The sequence below is a fragment of the Columba livia genome, chromosome 20 (genome assembly GCF_036013475.1).
Source record: "Columba livia isolate bColLiv1 breed racing homer chromosome 20, bColLiv1.pat.W.v2, whole genome shotgun sequence".
Taxonomy (NCBI): Eukaryota; Metazoa; Chordata; class Aves; order Columbiformes; family Columbidae; genus Columba; species Columba livia.
The window spans coordinates 3,952,211-3,975,947 of NC_088621.1; the positions used below are offsets into that span (position 1 = coordinate 3,952,211).

General features: G+C 42.3%; 1 protein-coding gene across 2 annotated transcripts; it reads left to right on the forward strand.

Annotated features, from left to right (window-relative positions):
• The first annotated feature begins 2,787 nt into the window (after positions 1 to 2,787).
• Positions 2,788 to 23,268, forward strand: SLC6A4 (solute carrier family 6 member 4). 2 transcript variants are annotated; one of them, XM_005502032.3, is made up of 14 exons: positions 2,788 to 3,165; positions 10,753 to 11,353; positions 11,928 to 12,062; positions 12,852 to 13,071; positions 13,485 to 13,623; positions 13,990 to 14,124; positions 15,959 to 16,062; positions 16,418 to 16,545; positions 16,862 to 16,974; positions 17,739 to 17,870; positions 18,992 to 19,091; positions 19,461 to 19,561; positions 20,199 to 20,366; positions 21,099 to 23,268. In XM_005502032.3, the coding sequence occupies exons 2-14, from the start codon at positions 10,900 to 10,902 to the stop codon at positions 21,171 to 21,173; spliced, it is 2,004 nt and encodes a 667-aa protein (XP_005502089.1). In that variant the 5' UTR covers positions 2,788 to 3,165; positions 10,753 to 10,899; the 3' UTR covers positions 21,174 to 23,268. The 2 variants fall into 2 exon arrangements, with proteins under 2 accessions (XP_005502089.1, XP_064892925.1); XM_065036853.1 differs by lacking the exon at positions 2,788 to 3,165 and adding an exon at positions 9,100 to 9,234.
• Positions 23,269 to 23,737: the final 469 nt, after the last annotated feature.

A 23,737-nucleotide genomic window follows, 5' to 3' on the forward strand; every position in this document is an offset into this window, starting at 1 on the left:
GAAGGCAGAGGCAGGAGGAGAGGGGGTGTGTGGTGGCTTTTGTAGGCTTTCAGAATTGAATTTCTCCACCCAAGTGCTTTCTCAAACAGTTGTAGTGGAAACAGCAAAACCTCCCCAAGCCCCATCCAGCTCCTGATGGAGATCCCAGCACAGTCAGCTTAGAGAATAGCAGGGAAGGACAACTGGAATTTCTTTCATCCCAAAGCCAATTGTAATAACTTCTAAATGTAGTCTGGTTCCTAACTAAGCAAACGATGGGGACAAATAAATATTTTAGGATTTGTGTTATTTGGAAGATTGTTCCTATCCTCTTACTGGCAGTGAATCAGACATGCTTGCAGAATTATTACTAGTCTTTTCTTAGTACAGCTGATACCATATCTGGAATATTGTGTCCAGTTGTGGCCCCTCAGTTCCAGCAGGACAGGGAACTGCTGGAGAGAGTCCAGCGCAGGGCAACAAAGATGCTGAAGGGAGTGGAGCATCTCCCGTGTGAGGAAAGGCTGAGGGAGCTGGGGCTCTGGAGCTGGACAAGAGGAGTCTGAGGGGTGACCTCATTCATGTTTACAGATACATAAAGGGTGAGTGTCAGGAGGATGGAGCCAGGCTCTTCTCGGTGACAACCAATGACAGGACAAGGGGTAATGGGTTCAAACTGGAACACAAAAGGTTCCACTTAAATTTGAGAAGAAACTTCTTCATGGTGAGGGTGGCAGAGCCTGGCCCAGGCTGCCCAGGGGGTTGTGGAGTCTCCTACTCTGCAGACATTCCAACCCGCCTGGACACCTTCCTGTGTAACCTCATCTGGGTGTTCCTGCTCCATGGGGGGATTGCACTGGATGAGCTTTCGAGGTCCCTTCCAATCCCTGACACTCTGTGTTTCTGTGTACTACTGTTATTAGGTAATTCGATGGATGCTTCTTCCCATTCTTGTGCTGGCACCAGTAACTGGGATCCACTGCTGCTTTGTCTGTGGAGATCTATGGAAGTGCTGGAAGTTGTGTAAAGTCCAGTTTCTTCCTCCTGTTTCTTTTTATAGTTTCCCTATATTATTAGGATTGCACCTGCTAATGCACAGAAGATTTCATAAAATTTTTGAACTGATTTGGTACAGGACCTGAAAGTTTTTCGCGTGTTGGGTAAATAAGAGTCACAAAGCTGCGTGGCCTGCGTGAAATCTCCAGCCTGTTTTTCATATTATGCTCCAAAGGCTCCAGACTGTTTGGCAAGAAATTAAAACAAACCCCATGCTGCTGCAGAAGACGTTAATGAAAAGAGTATCGACTGAACAATAAGGCCAGGATAAGTCATGAAAGCTGGTTTTGTGTTCTTCATATGCTGGTTTTCACGTTACAGCTTTGTATGCCCTACAAAAACAACTGAATGCTGACATCAGGTGCCAGTGATGTGAGCGGATGAAAGGAATTTAACTGGGAGTGTTGAATGAGATGAATGGTGTGCGACAGTGTCCCAGAACTTGTTAAATGAACCCACCCTAAGCAAAGACTAAGATGGAGAAAAACCTCAAAGGAAAAAACACCAAACCAAACGTATAATTATGTAAAGAGTGGAGGGACCCAAAGTGCAAAATAGAATTGATTTCTTGTAAGAGGGTAGAAAAAGTGAGTTTGAAAGACCCATTGCAGCGTCCAGCAGCGGTGAGCGGGAACCCTTATCCTGTGCCCTCGGCCCTCCAAGAAAGGAAAACCCTGATTTCCAAAGCACGACGTCTAATCCACAGATGGACACTCGGGCATCAAAATATTGCACTTTGATCATTGTGAAGGTTCAGGGAGTGCGGCACAACGGTCTCTGTCTTTGCAAACCCTTCAGAGTGGGACAAAACGGGAAGGTTGTGATTTATTTTAATATGCAAGGAGACCAGCTTAGTGGGGTTTTTCCTGCCTGCAGCTAAGCAGAGCTTAACACGACCAAAACTGTTTATTTTGGAAGGAAAAGTCCAGGAGGGGAATTCAGCACACCAGAAAGATGAGTTAGATATTGCTATTTTCGCTAAAACAACAATGAATCTCTAAAGCAACTGAAGGCAACGAGCTTAATTTGACAAAACCTTTTAAATAAGTTGCCCACAAGAGTTTCGGGAAAGCAAAACTTGAATACACATCTCCTTAATGCTCGTAATTGCAATACCCGAGCTGCCCTTGAGATGGTGCAAACGCTGTGCTGCTGCCACCGAGGCAGAAATAGCCAAGTGCTCCTTATATCCCTGCGCTTTTCGGTTTGTGGAGTTTTCCTTTTCAATTGTTTGGAATAAGTCTCTGAAAACCGGCAACCACTGAACAGCAAAGCTGCTGTTTCTCTAACAATCAGCTGTTCTTACTTGTCCCCATTCTGCTTCCCCCCCCGCAAACCCGCCACCTAAACTATGGCACGATTTTGACCTGTGATTTATGACTTTTCATAAACAAATTGTAAAGTCTAGGGATGAATAAACCCCGGGTGAAAGAACCCGGAGCAAAAAGCCCGTGTCAGAGGTTGAGTGAGATATTTTGAGGAGCGATAGGGAGAAAGGAAATTACTTGCTGAGCTTGTATCGCAGCAGCAAAACGAGCAAAACGCTCTTAAAGGAATTTGTGCTTAACGCTTTAAAACAAAACCAAATCTTTATTAAAATAATGCAAGCGCCCAGCAATAGAAATTAATCCTTCCAAACCCTTTTATTGTGACAACACCCCAGTCCTTCCTATCTTTCTGTAATCTGCAGACCCACCTGCAAACTTATAATTTACTGACTGCCTCAAAACTTCCGTTTGGCTCCATCATCATCCTCCTCCTGTTATTTATAGCTGGAACAACAGCCGGCAAAACTGTCCCTGGGCAGGAACGCTTCCCTCCTGCCTCTGCCTGCATTGGATCCTGCTCTCCTGAACCCAGCAGAGCAGGCAGATGTAGCCACCCACCTCTAGGAGGAAAACTGAGCTGCAGCCCCGGTGAAACATCAAGTTTATTTGACTAAAGTGACGCAAAAATTCTTAAAGAGCTCTTTGGCAGCAGATTATCTGGAAATCAGACCATGTGAGGGGATTGGGGTACAAAAACCTCGCCGAGGGGCTGAGTTCCCGAGACTCCCGAGTCAATGTGGGTGAAGGTTACTCGAGCTTGGATAACTCCAAGGAAAGCGCTTCCGACCCATCCGCTACACAGGTACTTTATAATTTTGGTTTTAACATGTTGCTATCTAAAGTATTTTATGGCATTTAGACTCCTAGAGGGCTGTTTTCAGAGCCGACCTTCTGAAACTGGAGCTTCGTTAACTTCTACTTGTTGCCTCTTTCAGCTTGGCTTATAAAATCTGAAATACTAATGACAGTCTAAAACATGTATACTCCATTTTGGTTCATTTTAAAGTAACTTTTAAGGTCTTGGAGTAATTTCTGAAACATCTGGAAAATGTACATCTAAGAAAGCTTTGAGGGGAAAAATATATATAGATTTTTTGGTGAAAGTTTGCTTTGATTTCTCAAACTTTGGATGCTTGTTCTTGCTTTGTGGATGTTACATGCTCTGCGTCTTGTTCAGGCACTTGCCCAGCAATTATGACTGTTGGGAGTCAAATACCTGTAGCAGAACATGTTATGACAATTGGAAATAGGAGTTTTGGCAGTTCACATCATTGCAATATGAATGTTCAGTTTATTTTAAAATTACAAAAAACCCCCATTAAACTATAAGGTGAAATAAGCAGAATTTGAAGCAAGAAAAATCAATGCAAACTGTTATTTATTTTAAAAGGGTAAAGTAAGCTTTATTAACCATATGAAGTTCTATCTTAAAAGGTAAATTGTTCCAGCACAGTAAATTATCTGACTCAATAGGACAGTTTTATTGTAAGTAATAAATGTGAAGAGTGTATATTTATAGTCAATCATGTTTACTGCTGAAACCAACCGGCTTGCTGGGCTGGTTTGCTAAGTAATATGGAAACATAAGTGAGGAATGCAATGTAACTGAACATATAAATAGTCATGGAAAACATGTTTTGATGTGTTAAGAAAGCCTGGGGGGAAAGGACCGTGCAGTTAATGGGTCTGGATTCTTGGAAACCTTGTAGAGTTTTAATGTGGGTTATTAGCTGTCAGGCATTTTCCCAGGGAAGGTCTCACACACTTGGGCTTCGTCTTCTGGTGCTTTTGATGAGTGAACTGAACACAATTTTCTTGGACAGTACTTTGTTAAGCTTGGCACATAGCAAATGACTCTTGTGGGTCTGTTTTCTAATTGGACAGGGTGTGATGAGTTTCAAACAGTTATATAAATTAAGAAAAACTGCCCCAAAATTAGAATTTAGTAAAACCCTTAAATTATTCCCACACGTGGAAATGTGCAGTGTATTTAAGCTCTTTCCTGCTTTCCTCCATGGAAATATAAACCACCGAGTTTTCATTATGAGCAGTGTTAAGAGCCTAAGGAAATATTATTCATTGTATAGCCTGGTGTCCTTTCTCATTCTAATGTTTTACCTCTTTTCCAAAACTGCATATTTGCAGCCCTGTTGATCTGGCAATCTGTATCTTATAGAATTTATACAGCACAAGGAAGCCCTATGGGATATCCCTATCTATGGGATAAGTGTTTCACCAGAACTTACATAGAGCTTGGAGCCTGAATGAAGGGGCTGGAATGTGGAGGTAGCCACTAAGTCTCCTTCAAAGAAACATCTTCAGGAAACAGCAGTGACTTTCTTTACTGTCTTTAGATGAAAACATCACAAACATAAGTACATGCATGTTGGCACATATGACTGGTGTCTGCAAACAGGTCTTCTGTGCCCATTAATTTGCCTGTGCAGAGAGATATTAAGGAAAAGTGCTCTGTGTGGTCATATTCCTGTGTTATGACTCTTCCTCCAAGTTTATATATATAATTTGAGGAAGAATACAAAAGGAATATCATTCCCTTTAAGCTTATCTGTTTCCTTGCACTACATATGGACACTCTCGAGCCATACAGATGCATTTTCTCCCCGCCCTGTTCTTTAAGTGACTGACGTCCACTTAGCAGTGTTCCCAATACGATACAGCATCTGTCTTCTCAGCAAATCTTTAAAGGTAAAATCCCTCCTGCTGACTTGTTAATTTCAGACTGAAACATGGAGGAGATTATGACATAAACCTCACAGTACAGGTTTACATCCCCCAATACCATCACTTTTAGAAGCCCCGTTCTCACACCTGACCTCTGTTTTCCTTGTCTGGGAACACAGGGGTTAACTGGGGAGAGCTCCCGACTTCTGCCCTTCTCCCTTGGGTAAGTCACCTTTTATTCTCCCAGAAGAGTCATTGTCTCATTGGGGCTCATTGTCGAGCACAGTTCTGCTCTGGTTTAGTAAGAATGTGAGCGAGCCCTGGAGAACTTCAAATATTCATATACAGGACCCGGTTTGCCATCTACATAGTGCACGTTTTCTTATAAACTACTCGCATATTACAGTGATGTGCAGAAGCAGCCAGTCCAGCTACATACAAAATCACTGGCACTGGGATCAGACCTGCTATGTGCAGAAATAATTCACTGTACCCATTAATTTCAGTGGGTTTTGACCACTCTTTATCCAAAGTCCGTTTTGATTTTCTACAACTAGGCTAGAGAAGCATAGCTGAAAACAAACCTTGAAGAAATCGTTTTTCAGTTGTTGAGGGGTGGTCTAGAAATCCCCTTGTATCTGCTCTGCACCCAGTTCCTCTGATCTGTGGTTACCAGCAGCTCTACCAAAGCTGGGACGCTGTATCATCCTACTCTGTATTCACGAATATATCAGGTTTTGAAATCTGAAATACAATGTAGCTCGCCTAATGGAAACAACCTAATAGAAAAGGATATTCTAGGTACTTATTTTTCAATGAAATCAGTGTACATGAACACATTCGAAAGCAAAAGGCATTAGTTTTTTGCATTATGAACTCTAAACGTGACTCACCTATGACAAACAGCAGGTAAAATTAATCATAACCTAGTGCAATCTAGTTTCAAGATCTAACTGGTAGAAATTCTTATTTCCTAACAGCTCCCCGCAGTATGGGAGCATCTGAACTGTCCTGTAATAATTTTGATTAAAGGTTTGCCTGTGCAAAAGATCAGAGGAGAAATGTGAAGCCTCTTTACTCTTTCACGCTACAAATGCAGAACAACAGGCCCTCGCTATAGCACGCGAGAGTGTGGAATAAACTTCACAAGGTTCTCTGTCATCCAGGTCATGTACCCCCGCTCCCGCCCAAAGACGGACTGGGGCTGTGTGAGCAGATAGGGCTGAAGATCAGAAGTGTTTACTGCTGGATTTATCACAGTCCAGTACCTGGAAACACGCAGGTACTTGGCTGTTGCAGAGTCACGGTTGGTGTTGTGGCTCAGAGGTGACAACAGTACCTACAGATAAAGAGCACAGCCTTTTCCTGGGTGGGATACATGATTTCTATCTTGTCATAGAAACTTCTTTATTTTCTAGATAAAAGTAATTTCCTTGGACTCTTTCCATGTACATACAACTGCCTGTGTGAACTGCGCCTTTATTGCGAGGTGTAATATGCCGTCAAGCTGCTACATAATTTTAACAACCTTAAATGCTTTGTGATGAAAGTGAGATTTAGGCCAAGTTAACAGAAATCATGTTAACGTTTGGTTCTGTTTGCCAGCAGCGTAGGCTGGCGCTTTGTGTTAGAGTTCAAAGTGCTTTGTCTTTGCAAGTGCTGGCGTGTAACCAGGGAGCGCTGGGAGCCACAGCGGTACTGGGGGTTTGGCTCCAGGAATGCAGCTGTGACCAGAGGCGGCTACTCCAGCAAGCACCGCTTTGTAAGACTAACTAGTATGAAGGGAAATATATGCAAATATACACATTTTGCAATTGTGCGAGTTAAAATGTATTTGATTTAGAGACAAGTAATGACTTCTGCAGTCATGCAGTGACACTGGACAAGTCTTGTGCTGAGGAATTCGGGAAGTCAGTGCTGCCTCCCCTCAAAATATCCTCCTGGTCACTTAAAGCATTAAGATGTGTCTCCCTTGAAGTATCTATTTGCTGCACCTCAGCTTGTTTTAATCTGCTAGATAAAAGTCAATTTTGTCCTTTAAAAGAATATAGAGAACAGGAGTATAATTTTTACAGTGCTGGAAAGATTTGGTTGACTGCGTGGCAGAGGACTAAAGGAAAGGGATTCCCACAGTGCCACGAGAGCTCACTGTGTGCCTCAAGAAATAACCAGAGTAGTGATCCGTGAAGGGTTAGAAGGAACTGGACCCAGGACAGTGATGGTCCTTGAGGATTGATAAACAGATACAGGGGAGTCAGTTTTGTGCATCAAGGGACATGGCCCTCAGTTCCAGCAGGACAGGGAACTGCTGGAGAGAGTCCAGCGCAGGGCACCAAGATGATGGAGTGGAGCATCTCCCGTGTGAGGAAAGGCTGAGGGAGCTGGGGCTCTGGAGCTGGAGAAGAGGAGACTGAGGGGTGATCTCATTCATGGGGATCAATATGGAAAGGGTGAGTGTCAGGAGGATGGAGCCAGGCTCTTCTCGGTGACAACCAATGACAGGACAAGGGGTAATGGGTTCAAACTGGAACACAAAAGGTTCCACTTCAATTTGAGAAGAAACTTCTTCTCAGTGAGGGTGGCAGAGCCTGGCCCAGGCTGCCCAGGGAGGTTGTGGAGTCTCCTTCTGTGCAGACATTCCAACCCGCCTGGACACCTTCCTGTGTAACCTCATCTGGGTGTTCCTGCTCCATGGGGGGATTGCACTGGATGAGCTTTCCAGGTCCCTTCCAGCCCCTGGCATTCTGTGATTCTGTGACATTTACATCTCCAGTGCTGGTTCAAGTTTAGCTTTGTGTGAGAGTAACAAAAACTATAATTAAGTTAATATTTGGGTTACCTGAACTGCTTTGGTGACTTCAGCCAAGGCCACAGAAACACATCTTGAATTATCCGTCCTGGTGTTTTCAACAGAGCAGGGAACGGTTGTGGAGGACGTGCTGGTTGTTACCGGGTGTTCTCCAGAGCACAGCCCAGGGTCACCCAACAGCACCGAACCTTCCGTGCTCCCGGGCAGCACGATGGGGATGGGAAGCGTCCTCAGTTGTCTCTGCTCAGAGCTACCGGAGAGGGAAAACGGGCAGACACGTAGGGCCTCTCGATGGAGCAAAGTCACATCTACAGATCAAAATGACACGACGGCACCGATTTTATTTTTTCTTCTGTAGCTAATTACGTTGGTGATAAGAAGCCAATGTGTAATTATATAGGAGCAAACATTGCAACAACTCAGATTGAAAATAGGTAATAAACTGCCATTTCTTACACAATTCACTACCATCATGTAACAACTGAGAGATGGGTGCAGAGAGGTGAGGTGGAGGCTGATGTGGGTAAAATCCTTCACTAATAGCATAATTTTTCCCCTGGAAATCTTATTTCTCAGCCCCAGGAGCTCTAGTTCTGCAGCTGCTTGTGGTGGTTACAATTACTTCAAGTAGTTTTCTTTTTTTGAATTGTAATGAGGGGAGAAAAAGTACATTCTGCCAGATTTTTACAGCGCGATGAAATCTTCTGATCCTGTAACTGTTCTGGTTTCCTGTGCCAACTGTGTCGCTGGGAACACCACGGTGTAGCCGTAGAGTCTGGCACTGGAGACTTCCCAGGGTAGCTGTTGAGCTGTAGTTCTCTTTCAGAAAGGAACAGTTCGAATTACAGTTGAAGCCCCTGAAAGCTCACAAGTAATTTTGCATATTTGATGCTCAAAGTAACGAAAATTCTACAAAAAATATCTCAAATGATGCGATGTTTCTTTCTTCTGGTCTGCAGAAGACCAGGAGCAGCTTAGATCGGGATAGGACAACTATCTTGATTGTCGCAGCTCCAGGAAATCAACAGTATAATCAATGACCTCTGTAAAGAAAGTGCCAAGAAGTATCAATGTGCAGAAATAAAGTGTTTTAGAAATACAATAAGAGTTTAAGTCTCGGGTATGGAAAATCCAGTCTCAAGAGATAATGCAGTTAAATCAACATACTTTCTGTTTTCCCATTTATGAGTGAGAGGTGTAAAGTCCAGGAGGAGTCAGGTTACTTTTCCATGTTCCTACCGTGTATTAACATGCTCTATACAAGGCGGTGGCCTCTCCTGGGATTTTCATGTTGCCAGACTGTTTTCATCTACATACACTCTTTTGGGACATTTGGAAGGTTTCGGACTCCAAAGACACTCAGTTTTCATAGCCTTGCAGGTAAAGCAAACTCCTGTTCTTTGTCGTAGTGTTTTCCTCTTTGAAGATGTTTTGGTCTTTGTGGATGATTAACTAAATGTAGCAAAGTACTGCTCTTGTAAGAATTCATTATTAATGAGGCAATTCCCGATATATGGTGAAAATAACATTATCTGGGTAACAACAGAAAAACTAGAGGTTTCTGAAAGTTATAAACACCTTGAAGTGACGTTTATCTCCAGAACATCCTCCTGATTGCTCTGCAGCTCAATACCTTTCCTTCTCCTCCTGTGCACACTGAGAAATGTTTCGGAAGAGGTTTAACAGTGTTTGCACAAGGCTGAAAGCTGGGAAAAACTCGAGTTTTAATAGCTCTGGCAATGAGCAAATTCTAGTACTGAGTAAATAATATCCCCTCTCTGCTTTAGCTTTTTTTCCAACAGTTAAAAGTGAAATAATCCTGCTAGGATGTGACAATGATATTTACTGTGGTAAAACGCTTTGGGAATAAAAAATCCAATGTAATTATAATAATTTAATCTGCGATGGTATCTTGTATATTGTGTAACATTTTGCTAGGTGTAAAGCAAGGTTACTAACCCCGGGGAATTTACAGCACAGAGGATCAGCTCCTATTACAGGGTTTTGTTGAGTAAGGGCATTTCCATTGCCTGAAACAAGCGAGCAGAAAACAAAACACGACCCACGGAATCACCATTATTTTCCTTTTCTTTTTGTCCTGAAGGAAAAAGTCGTCGCTTTATACTCTTTTTTCTTTTCTTCCCAGTTCTGAATCGTTTATTTCCCCTGGATTACTCTTGTAGCCCTTAGGAAGGGACTCTCCCAGTGCCTGTTTGCTGGCACTGGACAGCAGCACCCACTGCTATTCCTGAATCATTAGTGTTGACTGAGCCTCGAGAGTTAATTGATGCAAAACCACTGAGATTTAAATACTTTTCTAAGCTTTTGTTTAAGCCTTCTAGGTCTGCTGCTTAACACAGCAGACACCGCGGGATTTCTGATAACGAAATGTAATTTGTAGATCAATTGCTACCTCGTATTTGTTTAATTAATTATTTTCCCTTCATACTGGGTGAATGTAGATATTGCGAGTAGAAGTCACAGGATGAACTTATGAAAATGAAAATAGAAGTCACACTAAACTCCACCCTTATTTTTACAAACTGGGAGTTCCACGACCTCCCTGGGTGTGAAACCAGTGTCCAAAGGAGAGCGAATTACCAGAACGGAGCAGCACCGTGACCGCCCCGAGTTGTCCAACAGTGCACAAAGTTCAGTGAATGTGCCCAAGTGGTTCTAAGGCAGGTATGCAGCCTCCTGATGTAGAAGAGGCCGACTGCTTCCTTCCCTTCTCCGTACAAAACCCTTAATGGATTACCTGCTAAATGACTCACATTGCATTGTTATGATGGTTAATTAATTCCAAAAGCATTTTGATCACAGAATCAGTCAGTTGTGACTTGAAAGTTACCATCAGTAAGCCCTGTAATGGGTTTTTAACTATTTTTCATTCCTTAGATGGTGTTTGTGTCTTCAGTCTGATGGATTTAAATATGGAAGAGGAATTCTAAAAGTGCTGGGAATAAAAGCGTGGGAAGACAAGCCAGAAGGGGACCCTGTGCTGCCGTCTGTCTGCAAGTGATCAGAACAAATCTCTGAAAAAAGATGGAAAAAAAGGCAACAAGCAATGAGACCGAGCCGCTAACTTCCAAGAAAGATGTCTCAGACTGTAACGAAGGAGAAGACTGTAAAGAAAACGGACTTCTGGTCAGGAACCCTAAATCTGCCCTACGGCTGGTGGAGGATGGCAATAAAGTCCATCCCAGCCAGGGAGACAAAGGGGAGGCAGCTCAGATCTCCAACGGTTATTCGGGGGTTCAGAGCTCCGTTCCCGGCAATGGGATGGGGGAGGCGGAAGGTGCCCAGTGCACGGCCCCGGCGGCCACCACCACCTCCAGCTCCACCGCCTGCGGGGCAGAGGGGCAGCAGCAGCTCATGGAGCTGGAAGACAGGGAGACCTGGAGTAAAAAAATAGACTTTCTGCTCTCCGTCATCGGATACGCGGTGGATCTGGGGAACGTGTGGAGGTTTCCTTATATCTGCTACCAAAACGGAGGAGGTCAGTGACTAGTTCTGTATTCTGCTCCTTATTGCTGAACCTCCTTGCTTACAGGTCGATGAGTTTACTGGCTTATTTTAATTTCATTTCTAACAAATGGCAAAGTAGAAATTACTTTGCAAGCAGACTGTCCCAAGGAGTATTTAAAACCAGATAAACCAACACGTCAAAAAGCTCATTACACTAGGTCTGCTACTCACTGACATTTCAGCCAACATATACATCTGATCAAGGAGATCTTGGAAATTATGGATGTAACCAATGCATTTTATTGAATTAATTCATTACCTGTAGCCCACCTCACAATTGTACCCATTGGAGGCGTTTCAGCCTTAGAGAATCCTACATATCCCTGTTACACAAATGGAGAATTCTGGCCTGAGTGTTGCTTATTATTCACACTGTGAGTAGTTACTCTTAGGAGAAAGCCCATGGTAATTCGGTGTGGCACACTGGTTAGAGGGGGATGCACATTTTCCTCGTGGGATAAAGGGAACCGTTATTTGTGGAGTGTTGGTACTGTTGGAAGAGAAGTCCTATGAGGAGTTATAATTGTCTGCTTGCTTTCTTGCAGGAGCGTTCCTCATTCCGTACGCAATCATGGCCATCTTTGGAGGGATTCCTCTCTTCTATATGGAACTAGCGCTAGGACAGTACCACAGGAATGGGTGTATTTCAATCTGGAGGAAAATATGTCCTATATTCAAAGGTAAAGAAAGGAAATGGAAAATTACTAGGAACTTTCTGAATAACTGGAAGATTTTCCTATAATGGTGACATTTCTCAAACAAAAAATCTGAAAAGTTCATAGAACAAAGCAAGTCTTGTTCTATACAAGATTTTGGCTTTACAAAGAAAGCTTTCATAGAACTTTACGTTCATCTGCAGAGGCGTGTGTGTACTCTCATGAACACATACGATGTGCAGCTCTCAGGCTGATGAGGTAGAGGCCTGTCCTCTTGCCCTGATCCAAGCCTGAGAATACCAAAAAAATAAACAAAAAAAAGTAATTAATTAAGTTAATCCAATGCAAAATTAAAACCAGAATTAAAATAAGAATAAATATCTAGTATTTCTATTGCAAAGATATTAACAGGAATTATTCCCCATCTTCAGCCTCGTCTGTCCAGACTCTTTCAGAGAAGGACATGTTCTATATGCTCGTCCGCTCTTGCTCCCCCTGTTATAGCTCTGCTCTTGTCTTTTTATTTACTGAGTGCAAGATGCCTACTTCTAAATTCCAGGAATTTAGGAAGTGATGAAAAAACCCCTATATAAGCACATTGTGTCTTGATTAAGGATGCTTTTTTGGAACTGGAGCCCGAGGGTTTCCAAAGCCACAAGAAATTCCAGTGTTGTAAACACTTGAGAGGGTACGTGTACCTCCTGTAGAGCTGCCTTAGTTACTAATTGCAGTTGATGTGATAACCAATTCCTTCCTTTTTTTTTTGGCCTAAAACTTACACCCACTTCACATAATTATTTCCTGCCTTACTAGGAATTGGCTTTGCCATCTGTATAATAGATCTTTACGTAGCCTCCTACTACAACACCATTATGGCTTGGGCCTTTTACTACCTCATATCGTCCTTCACGGCGGAGCTGCCATGGACTACCTGCACAAACGCTTGGAACACAGGCAACTGCACCAACTACTTCAGCAAGGACAACGTCAGCTGGTCCCTGCACTCCATCTCTCCCGCTGAAGAATTTTATACGTAAGTGCATGTAAGTGAGGACAGGAATATCAGAGAGAACGGTGGAACACGTAGCGAGCTCTTCTTTGGAGGGGGAGCAGGGCTCTTTATTCATCATACCCTTTTCTGAAGTGTTTAAATATCTAAATGCTTGTAGGCGTATGTGAGCCTAGGGTGTATGGGTGGGTGCTCTGAATTTTAGATCAGAGGTTCTCAACGAGCTCTCATCACTTACCATTGATCATCACTGGTGTATCAATATCAAGCTTTTAATTAAAAACTAAATCCAAAATAACATGCCTCTGAAGGCTACTTACCACAGACTCAGGACTACTTGTAGTGCTCAGACCGCACTATGGGACTGTTCAAAGTATATTTAACATAAGTATTTATTAAAAAAAATATCTATACTGTGTTTTTCTTTCCTCTTTCAGCCGCCAAGTTCTACAGGTGCACAGGTCCAATGGGCTGGATGACCTGGGGGGCATTAGCTGGCAACTGACCCTCTGTTTATTGTTAATCTTCACCATTGTATACTTCAGCATCTGGAAAGGGGTCAAAACATCTGGCAAGGTGAATGCAAAAGCAAGACAAACCCACTTGGTACTGCATAGTCTAGCAGCGGTTCTAAAGGAGCCAATTAACTTGACACAGAATTATCTCAGGTTGTTCTCATGATGGGGATTCTAGGCTCATGTATTTGGGAACGCCGTAGAGTGACCGCTACTCTTATCTGAGTAATATATAACAATAGTAAGTTAGTGGCACTGTTCTCTGGGCAAGAACCCTGCCGAGAGCAAGCATGGGAATAGATGTACAAAGTGACTGTTGACAGACCTTCTGAGAGGTTCACATGAAGATGTTATAAACGCTCAGAGTTACAATAAGCTGTTAGATTTCTACCCACGGCAAATGCTGTGTTCCTGTTCCCCCTGGCAGGTGGTGTGGGTGACTGCCACGTTCCCGTACATCATCCTCTTCATCCTGCTCGTGAGAGGAGCAACTTTGCCCGGGGCTTGGAGAGGTGTCCTCTACTACCTGAAACCCGACTGGCAGAAGCTCCTGGCCACGGAGGTAAAATCGTTATAAAAGGGTAAAGATTTGCTTTTAGCCTGCCAGCATGTACATACTTCAATGTCTATTCTCAGCATAGGGTGTGATTAAACATGTCTTAGCATGGGCTTACAAGCCTGACTTCATATTTTTATTCAAACGGTCGTGCTATTCTTTCCGTAATTATAAAGATTTTTTTGAAGAAGATTGAAGTCCATCAATTTGTCTTGAACTAACAGTAGGGTTTCCCTACAGTGGTTGAATAGAATTAGTGATATGATTAGAAAGAAAATGAGTGACCGAACAGGTTTTTTTGCCAGGAAAATGGTGAACTGCCTGACACTGAGTGAGAAGCTACAATGGCTGATACACTGCTCCAAAATCCCTTGTTATGGCAGTCATACTGAACAAACTATACTTACTAAGAACTAACAGCTGGTTTAGCTGTATTTTTTTGGCTGTGAGGGGATCATTACACACTTGGGCAGACTTTTCCACAGCCCAACGCTGTCCACAGTTGCCCGTATTTAAATAGCAAAGGTTATTAGAGTTGAAATGTCAGATCTCCATCCTGTGATGAGCTTGGGCAGCTCTGCAGCCACCAACTGAAACGTGACTCAGTGATGCCTGCAAGTGCATGTGGAGAAGAAATAAATCAGTTAGGCCTGCATACACTACCAAGACTTGGAAAGAAAGGAGGAATGAGGACAAGACTGAGCTAACCAACAACCCCGGGCATTCCAGTATGTATACAGCTTTGAACTCTGGATGACAAGTCGTCCATCAGGCTCAAGGCTGCGCTTATTACGCTGCCTGTGAAAGTGTCTGGTGAGGAGAGTGATGGAAAAACCCCAAAGCAATAAATACTACAAATACAAAGATTAAAAATTCTAATGTTTGCAAGTCTGCTGCTGCCCAGCTGATATGGAGAGTTTTGAATAAAGAGGAAATGAAAAGACACCAGTCTCTGATAAAATAGCATCTCCAATAAGAGGCCACATCTTCTGAAAAAGCAATAAAGGGCATTGATATTGTATTGGATGGATCTGAAGTGAGGACAGGAGATTGCAATCTGCGTGCTGGACGGTGACAGAGCTGTGTCTGTGGCTGATACAGGATGGCCTCGCATGATGGAAGAGAATATTAGAAACAAGCTGTAATGAACTCCATGTTTCAATCAGAAGAGGATAAATGAATGAAGACTTCCACCTTCAGATACTGCACTTTAGGAACACTGCTCGTGCAGGCTGTGGCCACTTTTTGAGTACAACAGGCTTTTCATAACAGGATCGTCACACTTGGATCTGTCATGGCTACAATGAAGCTGGATTGAGGCCAAGGACTAGAACTGCATCCACACTGTCATGTATTTCCATTAAATCCAGGAAAAATCTGGGCAGCGATCATCTGCTATTTATCCTTGAGGGTACACAGCCAAACAAAGGACTACCCCACAGCACACACGGCTGGAAGGAATTTGGGCCAAGCCCACTGCAAAATCATGGATGGAATGTTCTCTATACATTGCAAAACTTGTGTTAAACTGATTACAAGTGAATCACTGTGAATTAATCAAAGGTGCTGTCAGAAATGAAACTGCAAGTACTTAGAACAGTGTGAAGAGATACAATAAGCACAGCATAGGCACTAGAATTATAGTGGAGTCTTACAACTCTGACATATCTACAGTAAATAGTCACATTTCAACATACTCTCTAAACAAAATGTTTGTTAGACCAGGACCAGGATATAGGCAGACTAGTAAAACATGGGTTTGTAGGCCTAAGTAATATTCTGAATATGCCAAACTCATCTGTTTCGTGTCATTTTATTCTTGATCTCCAATATTTTCCAGGTTTGGGTGGATGCAGCAGCTCAGATTTTTTTCTCCCTTGGTCCAGGTTTTGGGGTCCTGTTGGCTTATGCCAGCTACAACAAATTCCATAACAACTGCTACCAGTGAGTTCTACCTTATATAATAAGTAAACTTGAGTTTAAAAAAATGTAACTGTGGGTATTTGGGAAAAAGAGACATAGTACTGTTGAAGGGCACTGAATTATCAGACCTGTGTGCATACAAATCAGACAGAAGCATAACAGAAAAAAGTCCTTATTGAAAGAACCTGCAATCTATAACATTTATTCTCCCTTGTGCCTATTCTCGTTTATTTCAAATCTGCTGCTTGTTCTTTTCATTATATTCCCCTAGTTTTTGTAGGGGTGTCTCCAGATCAATAACTCATTCCATCTGGTAGTAAATGACCCTTTCCAGCAGATGCCAAAGCCCTGATATGAGTTAGGTCTTGTGTTGCAGAGATGCTCTGGTTACCAGCACCGTGAACAGTATGACCAGTTTTGTGTCCGGGTTTGTCATTTTCACTGTGCTGGGATACATGGCTGAGATGAGGAATGAAGATGTTTCGGAGGTCGCCAAAGATACCGGTAGGCCAACTTTTTGTGCACACCTCTCACACGGCTTCTAAAATAGAATATATCTGTATACTATCTCCTGGATTGAGAGCAGCCCAACTTATGCAAAATATTTAGTACGTAATTCAGGGCACTGTTATAAATATGTGGTACAGCTAAAAAAATTATTCCAGAAATAGAAGTCATATTGCATGCAGCTTCACAGGCATGGGGGTAACTGCTCACTGCAAAACAGCCTGGGGGAGACCTTTCCCCCTCAAAGGCAACACGGAGCAGTGAAACAGCCTGTCTGCACTAAGTTACCTCTAATTCTCCGTTCTACTACCAGGACCCAGCCTTCTCTTCATCACGTACGCCGAGGCCATTGCAAACATGCCCGCTTCCACCTTCTTTGCCATCATCTTCTTCCTGATGTTGCTCACGCTGGGATTAGACAGCACAGTGAGTAGACAGTTGGCAAGATAGTGGCCCCCGCGGATATTTAGTGTACGGACTTACCCCTGCAAACACCAGAAGAAACAATTACAAATATTGCACCATCACAAAAGGGTTCAGAGCATGATTGGTGTCTCCATGTGCCTTCTGTAAGACAGCAACTAGGGCTCAATTTTGACCTAAAATGAAGTGATTTTTCAGTGTCGTATTGTGACAATTCGTAACAGACCTGGAAACACAACCAAAGCACTTGGTTCATAAACACCTGATGGAACGCAGCCTTCCAGGCTCCTTCTCTCTTGTACTTGTAAATTTACAAATCAATTCTTAAATTCTGGGCTTTTTTCACTCTAATTGGATTTGAAAGGTGGGACCTGGAGGTAGTTCTCAACAGCACTGCAGAAAGGAGATGTTCTAAAAAACTTGCTGTGTGACCCTGTTTTTAGACTGAGAATCAGCTCCTTCCAGCTGACTTCACAGTCTTGGTTCTGCTGAGCCACCTACCACTACTACTTGCAATACAGAACTACTACCTGTAGCACAGAACTTCCTCTGGGTCACAGGCGCTTCCCACAGACACATGAAGACTAATTCCCCACCTCAAAAGGTTTAAAAGTTCCAAAGACTGTCTAAGCAATGGTCACACCAAGTCTACAGGCAGAATAAAGCACCAGTGTTGAAAGCTTTAAAGCTCCTTTAAGCACTCAAACACACCTTAAAGCGGGTGAAACTGGCCTTGATTTTTCCAGTGACTTGTCCATGTTTTTCAGTTTGCAGGACTGGAGGGAGTGATCACCGGGGTGCTGGATGAATTCCCACATGTCTGGAGCAAGCGCAGGGAATTGTTTGTTCTTATTCTGATCATCATTTGCTTTTTGGGGTCATTAGCCACCCTGACATTTGTAAGTATTTCACCCATTCCTCAGCTTTCCTTACTGGCAGTTTCCTGCAAATGACACCTTGGAGAGGGCAGTATTGTTTTTAAGAGAGTTTCAAGAACTCAGATTAAATTTCCAGCCTATTTTCTTTATGCACGAGAAATCTATATTTGGAATACGAATGTGAACAGTAGCTCTCACTAAGAAATGTGTTGCAAAATGATCCTATTGCAATCCAGCAAAACTCTAATGTGCTGCACATCATAAACGATGCAGCCCTTGCTCCAACTGCTGAATCAGCAAGTGACCTTCCACACGTTGTACATGGTTTACTTGTTCTCAGATGCTCTATGTTTAAAAATAATGTGAATTGTCATTTTAACTTTCCCAACGTTTGAAACATATTTTGAATTTAAAAAATATATATAAAAAATTAACTCCTAGAAAATGCTGTAATTGTTGCTGTTCTCTAACAATCTCTAGCAATGAATTTCCTGGATTTTGCTCATCAAATCAGGCCAGAAATAATGATCAGTCCCTGTGGGGTTTGTGGGATTTCGTTTTCACAAGCAACAACATTTTGAATGATGAGTGTAATGATCATAAGGGACAAGGAAAAAATATTTTGCTTTCCTGTCACATTTCACTCCACTTGCTCCTTTATGCGCAACTTCCTTCTCATTTAAAGCATTTGCTCTAAAAGATTTAGTTATTTTCCAAGACATAGAGTTCTCCTCCTTCATGATTCTAGATCCCAAAGGGAAAGAAAGGAAAGAAACACCTTGTCTATTTCCCGTTAAGTAACTATGACTCACGTTGGAGAAAGAAGATGCTACCACAGAAGGGATGCAAGAGCCACCCCATCAACCCCCACCAGATCTCATTGGTTCATTGAAATCCAGCTGGAGCTGCCAGCAGATTCACTTGTAGCTTTTCTGCACGGCAGCCCCGCTGGTGAAAGATGCTCAGAGGGAGGGATCAGACCCGCAGCTCAAGGGTTTCACTGGCAGCAACAGCCACAAAGTGACAGAACCAACCGAGCTGCCCATCTGTGAATGCTCAGATGAAGGCAAAAATAAACAACAGCGTTACAGGATTTCCGTCACTGGATCTTCGGTTCACTGATAACATGATCTCCTTTCTAGGGAGGCGCGTTCGTGGTGAAACTGTTTGAAGAATACGCCACTGGTCCGGCTGTGCTAACCGTGGTGTTCCTGGAAGCGGTTGCTGTGTCCTGGTTCTACGGTACGTCCGCTGTCACACTGACAAACACGAACCAAAATCCCTGAGCGTCTTTAGCGTAGCGTGTCCGCTGTTCCTGCAGACACCACCACTGATGTCTCCAGAAAAAGCTACAAAACCTTTCAATTAACTCACCAATGACCAAATTTGTGATAACTAGTTATTTTTTCCCTGATAGGAGTATAGTGATATCTAGAAGTAACCAGAGCTATGATTCTGAATAATTAAGGATTTAATATAATTAAGAATTATAGGAACAAAAGAGTCTATCACGAATTCTGAATGTATTTGCTGTGCATGCGAGACGCTGTGTGTCTGCTTATGAAAACCTTGTACCCGTGGTCACCCCTCTCGTCCCGCTTGGCTCCACAGGCATCACCCAGTTCTGCAGCGACGTGAAGGAGATGCTGGGCTTCACCCCCGGCTGGTACTGGCGGGTTTGCTGGGTAGCGATTAGTCCCATCTTCCTTCTGGTGAGTTTGCTTTATGGCTTTTTCTTTCCAGCACAAGAAAATGATAATTGGATAATGGTAATCCTTAAGAATTGTAAAAGCTCAAGTGCAGAATTGGGTTCTGAATGACTCCCCTCCTTCCCTCTGCTGAACAAAGTGACTTCATTTTGTTGCTTTATATTTAGCTTAGCAAAATGAAGCTACAAAAGATGATGATGAAACATACTGTCTGAGGAGGAACACCAAGATAATTAAATATAGTCTCTCAGCAACTGCTGACTGACAACTTCAGAATATTTCACTTAGAGTTTACAGCAGTTAATTGCAACCTTTATAAATCTATAATTCAGAATTGGAAACACAGGAATACAGCTCTGGTGATGTGGTTGCTAGGCAGAGCTATTTGTATTTTCTGTGGAAACTAAACTAAGGAAAGCCCAGAGGCCATATGTTATTTCTGTATGGAAATTTTGCTAGTAAATTTTGTAATCCATACTAATGCCATTTAGGATTTTTTCAGTGTCGACATATGTTTAATCCCTCTTAAGTCCTACTCATTTTTTTAGTTCAATGCTACGCTGGGACACAGAGTTCCCCCAAATACATTTTTGCCATCAAAATCCACGTATTCCTACTTTCCTCTTTCTTTCTTTCTCAGTTTGTCACCTGCAGCTTTCTGTCCAACCCTCCTGAGCTGCGCCTGTTTGATTATGATTATCCCTACTGGACCACAGTAGTGGGTTATTGCATAGGAACCTCTTCCGTCATCTGTATTCCCATCTACATGGTGTACCGGCTGCTCAGCACTCCAGGAACACTGAAGGAGGTATCCACGATGCTCTGGGGCTTTTCTTTGACTATTAGGAAAGAAGCGATTCCTATAAATATTTAATATATATTTTTCTAGGGTCTGATGACCTGGGATTTGAGGATTATTGCTGTTTTCTTCCTAGACAGCTAATTGCCTTCTGCCCATTTGGAGCCATTCACAGATCTCCCCACATCTTACTGAGACCACTGACAAATTAATATTAAAACAAGTAAATTTTTGGAGCTCTGGTGAACTGGAGGCTTTTCCTAGAAATGACACAATGCACAGTATCATGTGAATGAGGCAGTGAAAGATTGGTTCCCTTGGGTATAATGTAGGAACCAGCTTCTTTTTCTCCCTCACACTCAGTTAAGATTTCTCTGCCATAAATCTGTGGTAACCTGTGATGATATTTTTGGGATTTCAAGTAAATACAAATTTAGAAAGAATATCGGTTGGTTCAGGGTATCCAAGTAAGCTGTAAAGTCCTAAAGCATTAGTACGATACCTGTCCAACCTTGATTCAAATGATACATTAGAAATAATTATAAAAATAATGCTGCCCACTTCTATAGCACTTTACATCTTCACAGTGCTAACAGAAGCCTGAAATATCCTTGTGTCATAGCTCAAGAGCCGTAACTCAAACTAAAGTAATATTAAAAAAAAAAATCTTTCAAATTGTCTGACATATTATGTATTATCTCTAAAACGAACTGATTTCTAATACTGATTTGTTTCCAACAGCGTATTCTGAAAAGCATTAGTCCAGAAACAGCTACAGAAATTCCTTTTGGAGACATCCGCATGGATGTGGTGTAAGCTCACCTGTCTGCTGGGGGGAGAGCGGGGAGCAAAAATGTCACTTTCCCGGTACTCTCCTCCCTAAAGAATCACATTTCCAGCTGAGACGGCAAGTAGAGGAGGTTTTTGCGGAGGCTGCGGCACTGATCACGGGTGTTTGGAGACACGGTGCCTCCAGCACGTTTATCCAAGCAATCCAATGAGATCTACTGTGCGCTTCTCACCAGACTGAACTGAGAACTCATCCATTCTGGACTCCCGAGGATGTCTGTGTCCATGAGAGCACCACTGCTCCACGCGGGGAAACTGGGGCTGCTGGAAGGCTGCACGGATGCGTAAGCTGCTCCAGGATGAGCACGGGCAGGATTAGGTGTAGGATCCCCGGGCTGTGGCAGTGCTCCCGTAGCCTCCTCCGTGTGATTGTTCATACCGGGCAATGTCGTATTCGCTTCTAAGGTTCTAATTGCTTAAACTACTTTGAAAAATACAACAATATTCCTGATAGCCATTCAAGTAACACAGGGGTTTATAAGCTAGGAAAAAAATAGTAAATTCTTCGATCCCCAGGTTTGTAGCGGAGCAGAGGAAGAGGAAACACTGAGCAGTGCGATATACAGCTCTGCGTACGTTAGCACGCACACCTGGTAGCATTATCCTCCTTTTCATTTCCTGCATTTTGTATATGGTAAGTTTCTATGAATTGTTTTTTGCTAGACAGTCACAAAATTGTCGTCCTGACAGACCTACATTTACACCCAAAAAAACTACAGACCAACAATGATGTTTTTGAGTTCTGAAGCCAAAAAGCAGAATCCTGAAGATCTGCTTCTCTGCTTTGCTTTGTTTTGGTTTTTTGTTGGTTGGTTTGGTTGGTTTTTATTTAATTTCACACCTAACATTTGCTGGAGCCTGCGAGTCTTTCTATTCTTTCCTCGTAGAAAGCTAAAGTTCCGAATAATCCTTTTGGCTGCCAAAACTGCACTTAAACTAGACAAACATACTTTGACGATTTATAAGCTCATATTCTAATGTGAAGGCATTGGGTTTTCACCCTGAACAGGAAAAAAAGAGGAAAAGGAGGGGAACTTATTTTTAGCAAGAAGTTGAACAGAGCTCAGTAGGACTGACCCTCATCAGAAGTGTTTATATGATACCTTGAGGCACTTATATGCAAATGAACGTCCATGCACATACTCACCTCTCTGTGTTATATGCATATACATGCTCTCCAAATGTAACCGCAGCTGCCAAATTCCTAAAATTATTTAAAGATACAAAAGTAACGTAGACATGCAAAGTCACAAGAAAAATACTTTTAGCAACGGACAGCCCAAAAGATCATTTGTGATGTTAGGTCTTTGCTCTCTTTTTGGTAGGATAATCAAGTCTTTACAAGAACAGGGGACAAGGAAGCCCTCCAGAAGTGGATTTAAAAGGCTTTTCCTGAACACAAAGATAAAATACACCCATGGTTTTGCTCTATAAAAGCTGAACTAACAAGGCAGTTTAGTTCCTCTCTCCCTTTTTTTCCTTTGTTATATGGCAGACTGGTTTGAAGTTTTCTAAATCTTGTTATTACAAGTTCATTTTTTAGTATCTCTGTTTAGCTGAGTGGTTGAAATATTGAGAAATTAATGTCATTTGTTTTTTATCATTCTTTTTTCTTCCTTTTACGTATCTCTCTGAAAATATTTAGAGTAACCAATATCTGTCAGGTAGCCAGACATTAAACATTGGTTTTGTACAAAAACTGGTTATATTGATACCAAATGGGCTGCACTGCAATTAAGTGTTTTGAGGCAAACGAATCCCTCCTCTTCAGCTGACCTTCCACTTACCTGTCACACCAGTATGTCCCACCCTGTATTCTGAACAGTGAACAGGACTTTATGAAACTGGTAAATTAGGACCATGTTTGCCTTTCAAGCAAAGAGAAGTTAAACTATAGAGTTTTAGCTGTACAGAACTAAGTATTCCCTCCAACTTGTACACGATGCACATGTATTAATTTATGCGGCTGTTTAGTTACAAGTGTTGCAAGCTGATTGTAAGTCATCAGTATGTGCCTTGTACTGTAAACTGTTATTGTAATAAATTTAATATTCATAATCCATCTGTAGATGTCTCTTGTGCTTCTCTCTCATGGGAAGAGCAAAGATAAAGCTCAATCCCAATAAAAAGCAGAATATCTAGTCCAGTTTACTTACACCAACAAGGCCTCTTGGACAATAAGCAGAGGATTTCCTTTAGTGTCTGGAACCTCAGCCCACTGCTAAATACTCTTCCATTCCATGCCAAAGGAGGAACCAATGCACGCTGCATTTGTTTAGACAGAACAGCAAAAACAAACACACTTGGATTAAATGCTTAGCTACTCAATTAGCTGACACACAAAACGCATCCCGTTTCAAGTCTCTGTAAACTGGCAGGCTTGGCACTTAATTTTACTCACATTTTGTCTCATTACTAAGTCTGCTGAACGAAATATTAGAGAAACACCAATCTCAAAATCTTTTTTTAACATTAAAGTGACAAATTTACTATAAAACAAAATAAAAGGAAAAGTGTTAAAAATGTAACAA

Excerpts from the sequence above, each read along its gene's own strand:
- SLC6A4 (XM_005502032.3), top strand. The coding sequence starts at position 10,900 with ATGGAAAAAAAGGCAACAAGCAATGAGACCGAGCCGCTAACTTCCAAG. Across the intron at positions 12,063-12,851 it reads AATATGTCCTATATTCAAAG|GAATTGGCTTTGCCATCTGT; the intron begins GTAAAGAAAGGA and ends CTGCCTTACTAG. Across the intron at positions 16,975-17,738 it reads CGCTGGGATTAGACAGCACA|TTTGCAGGACTGGAGGGAGT; the intron begins GTGAGTAGACAG and ends CATGTTTTTCAG.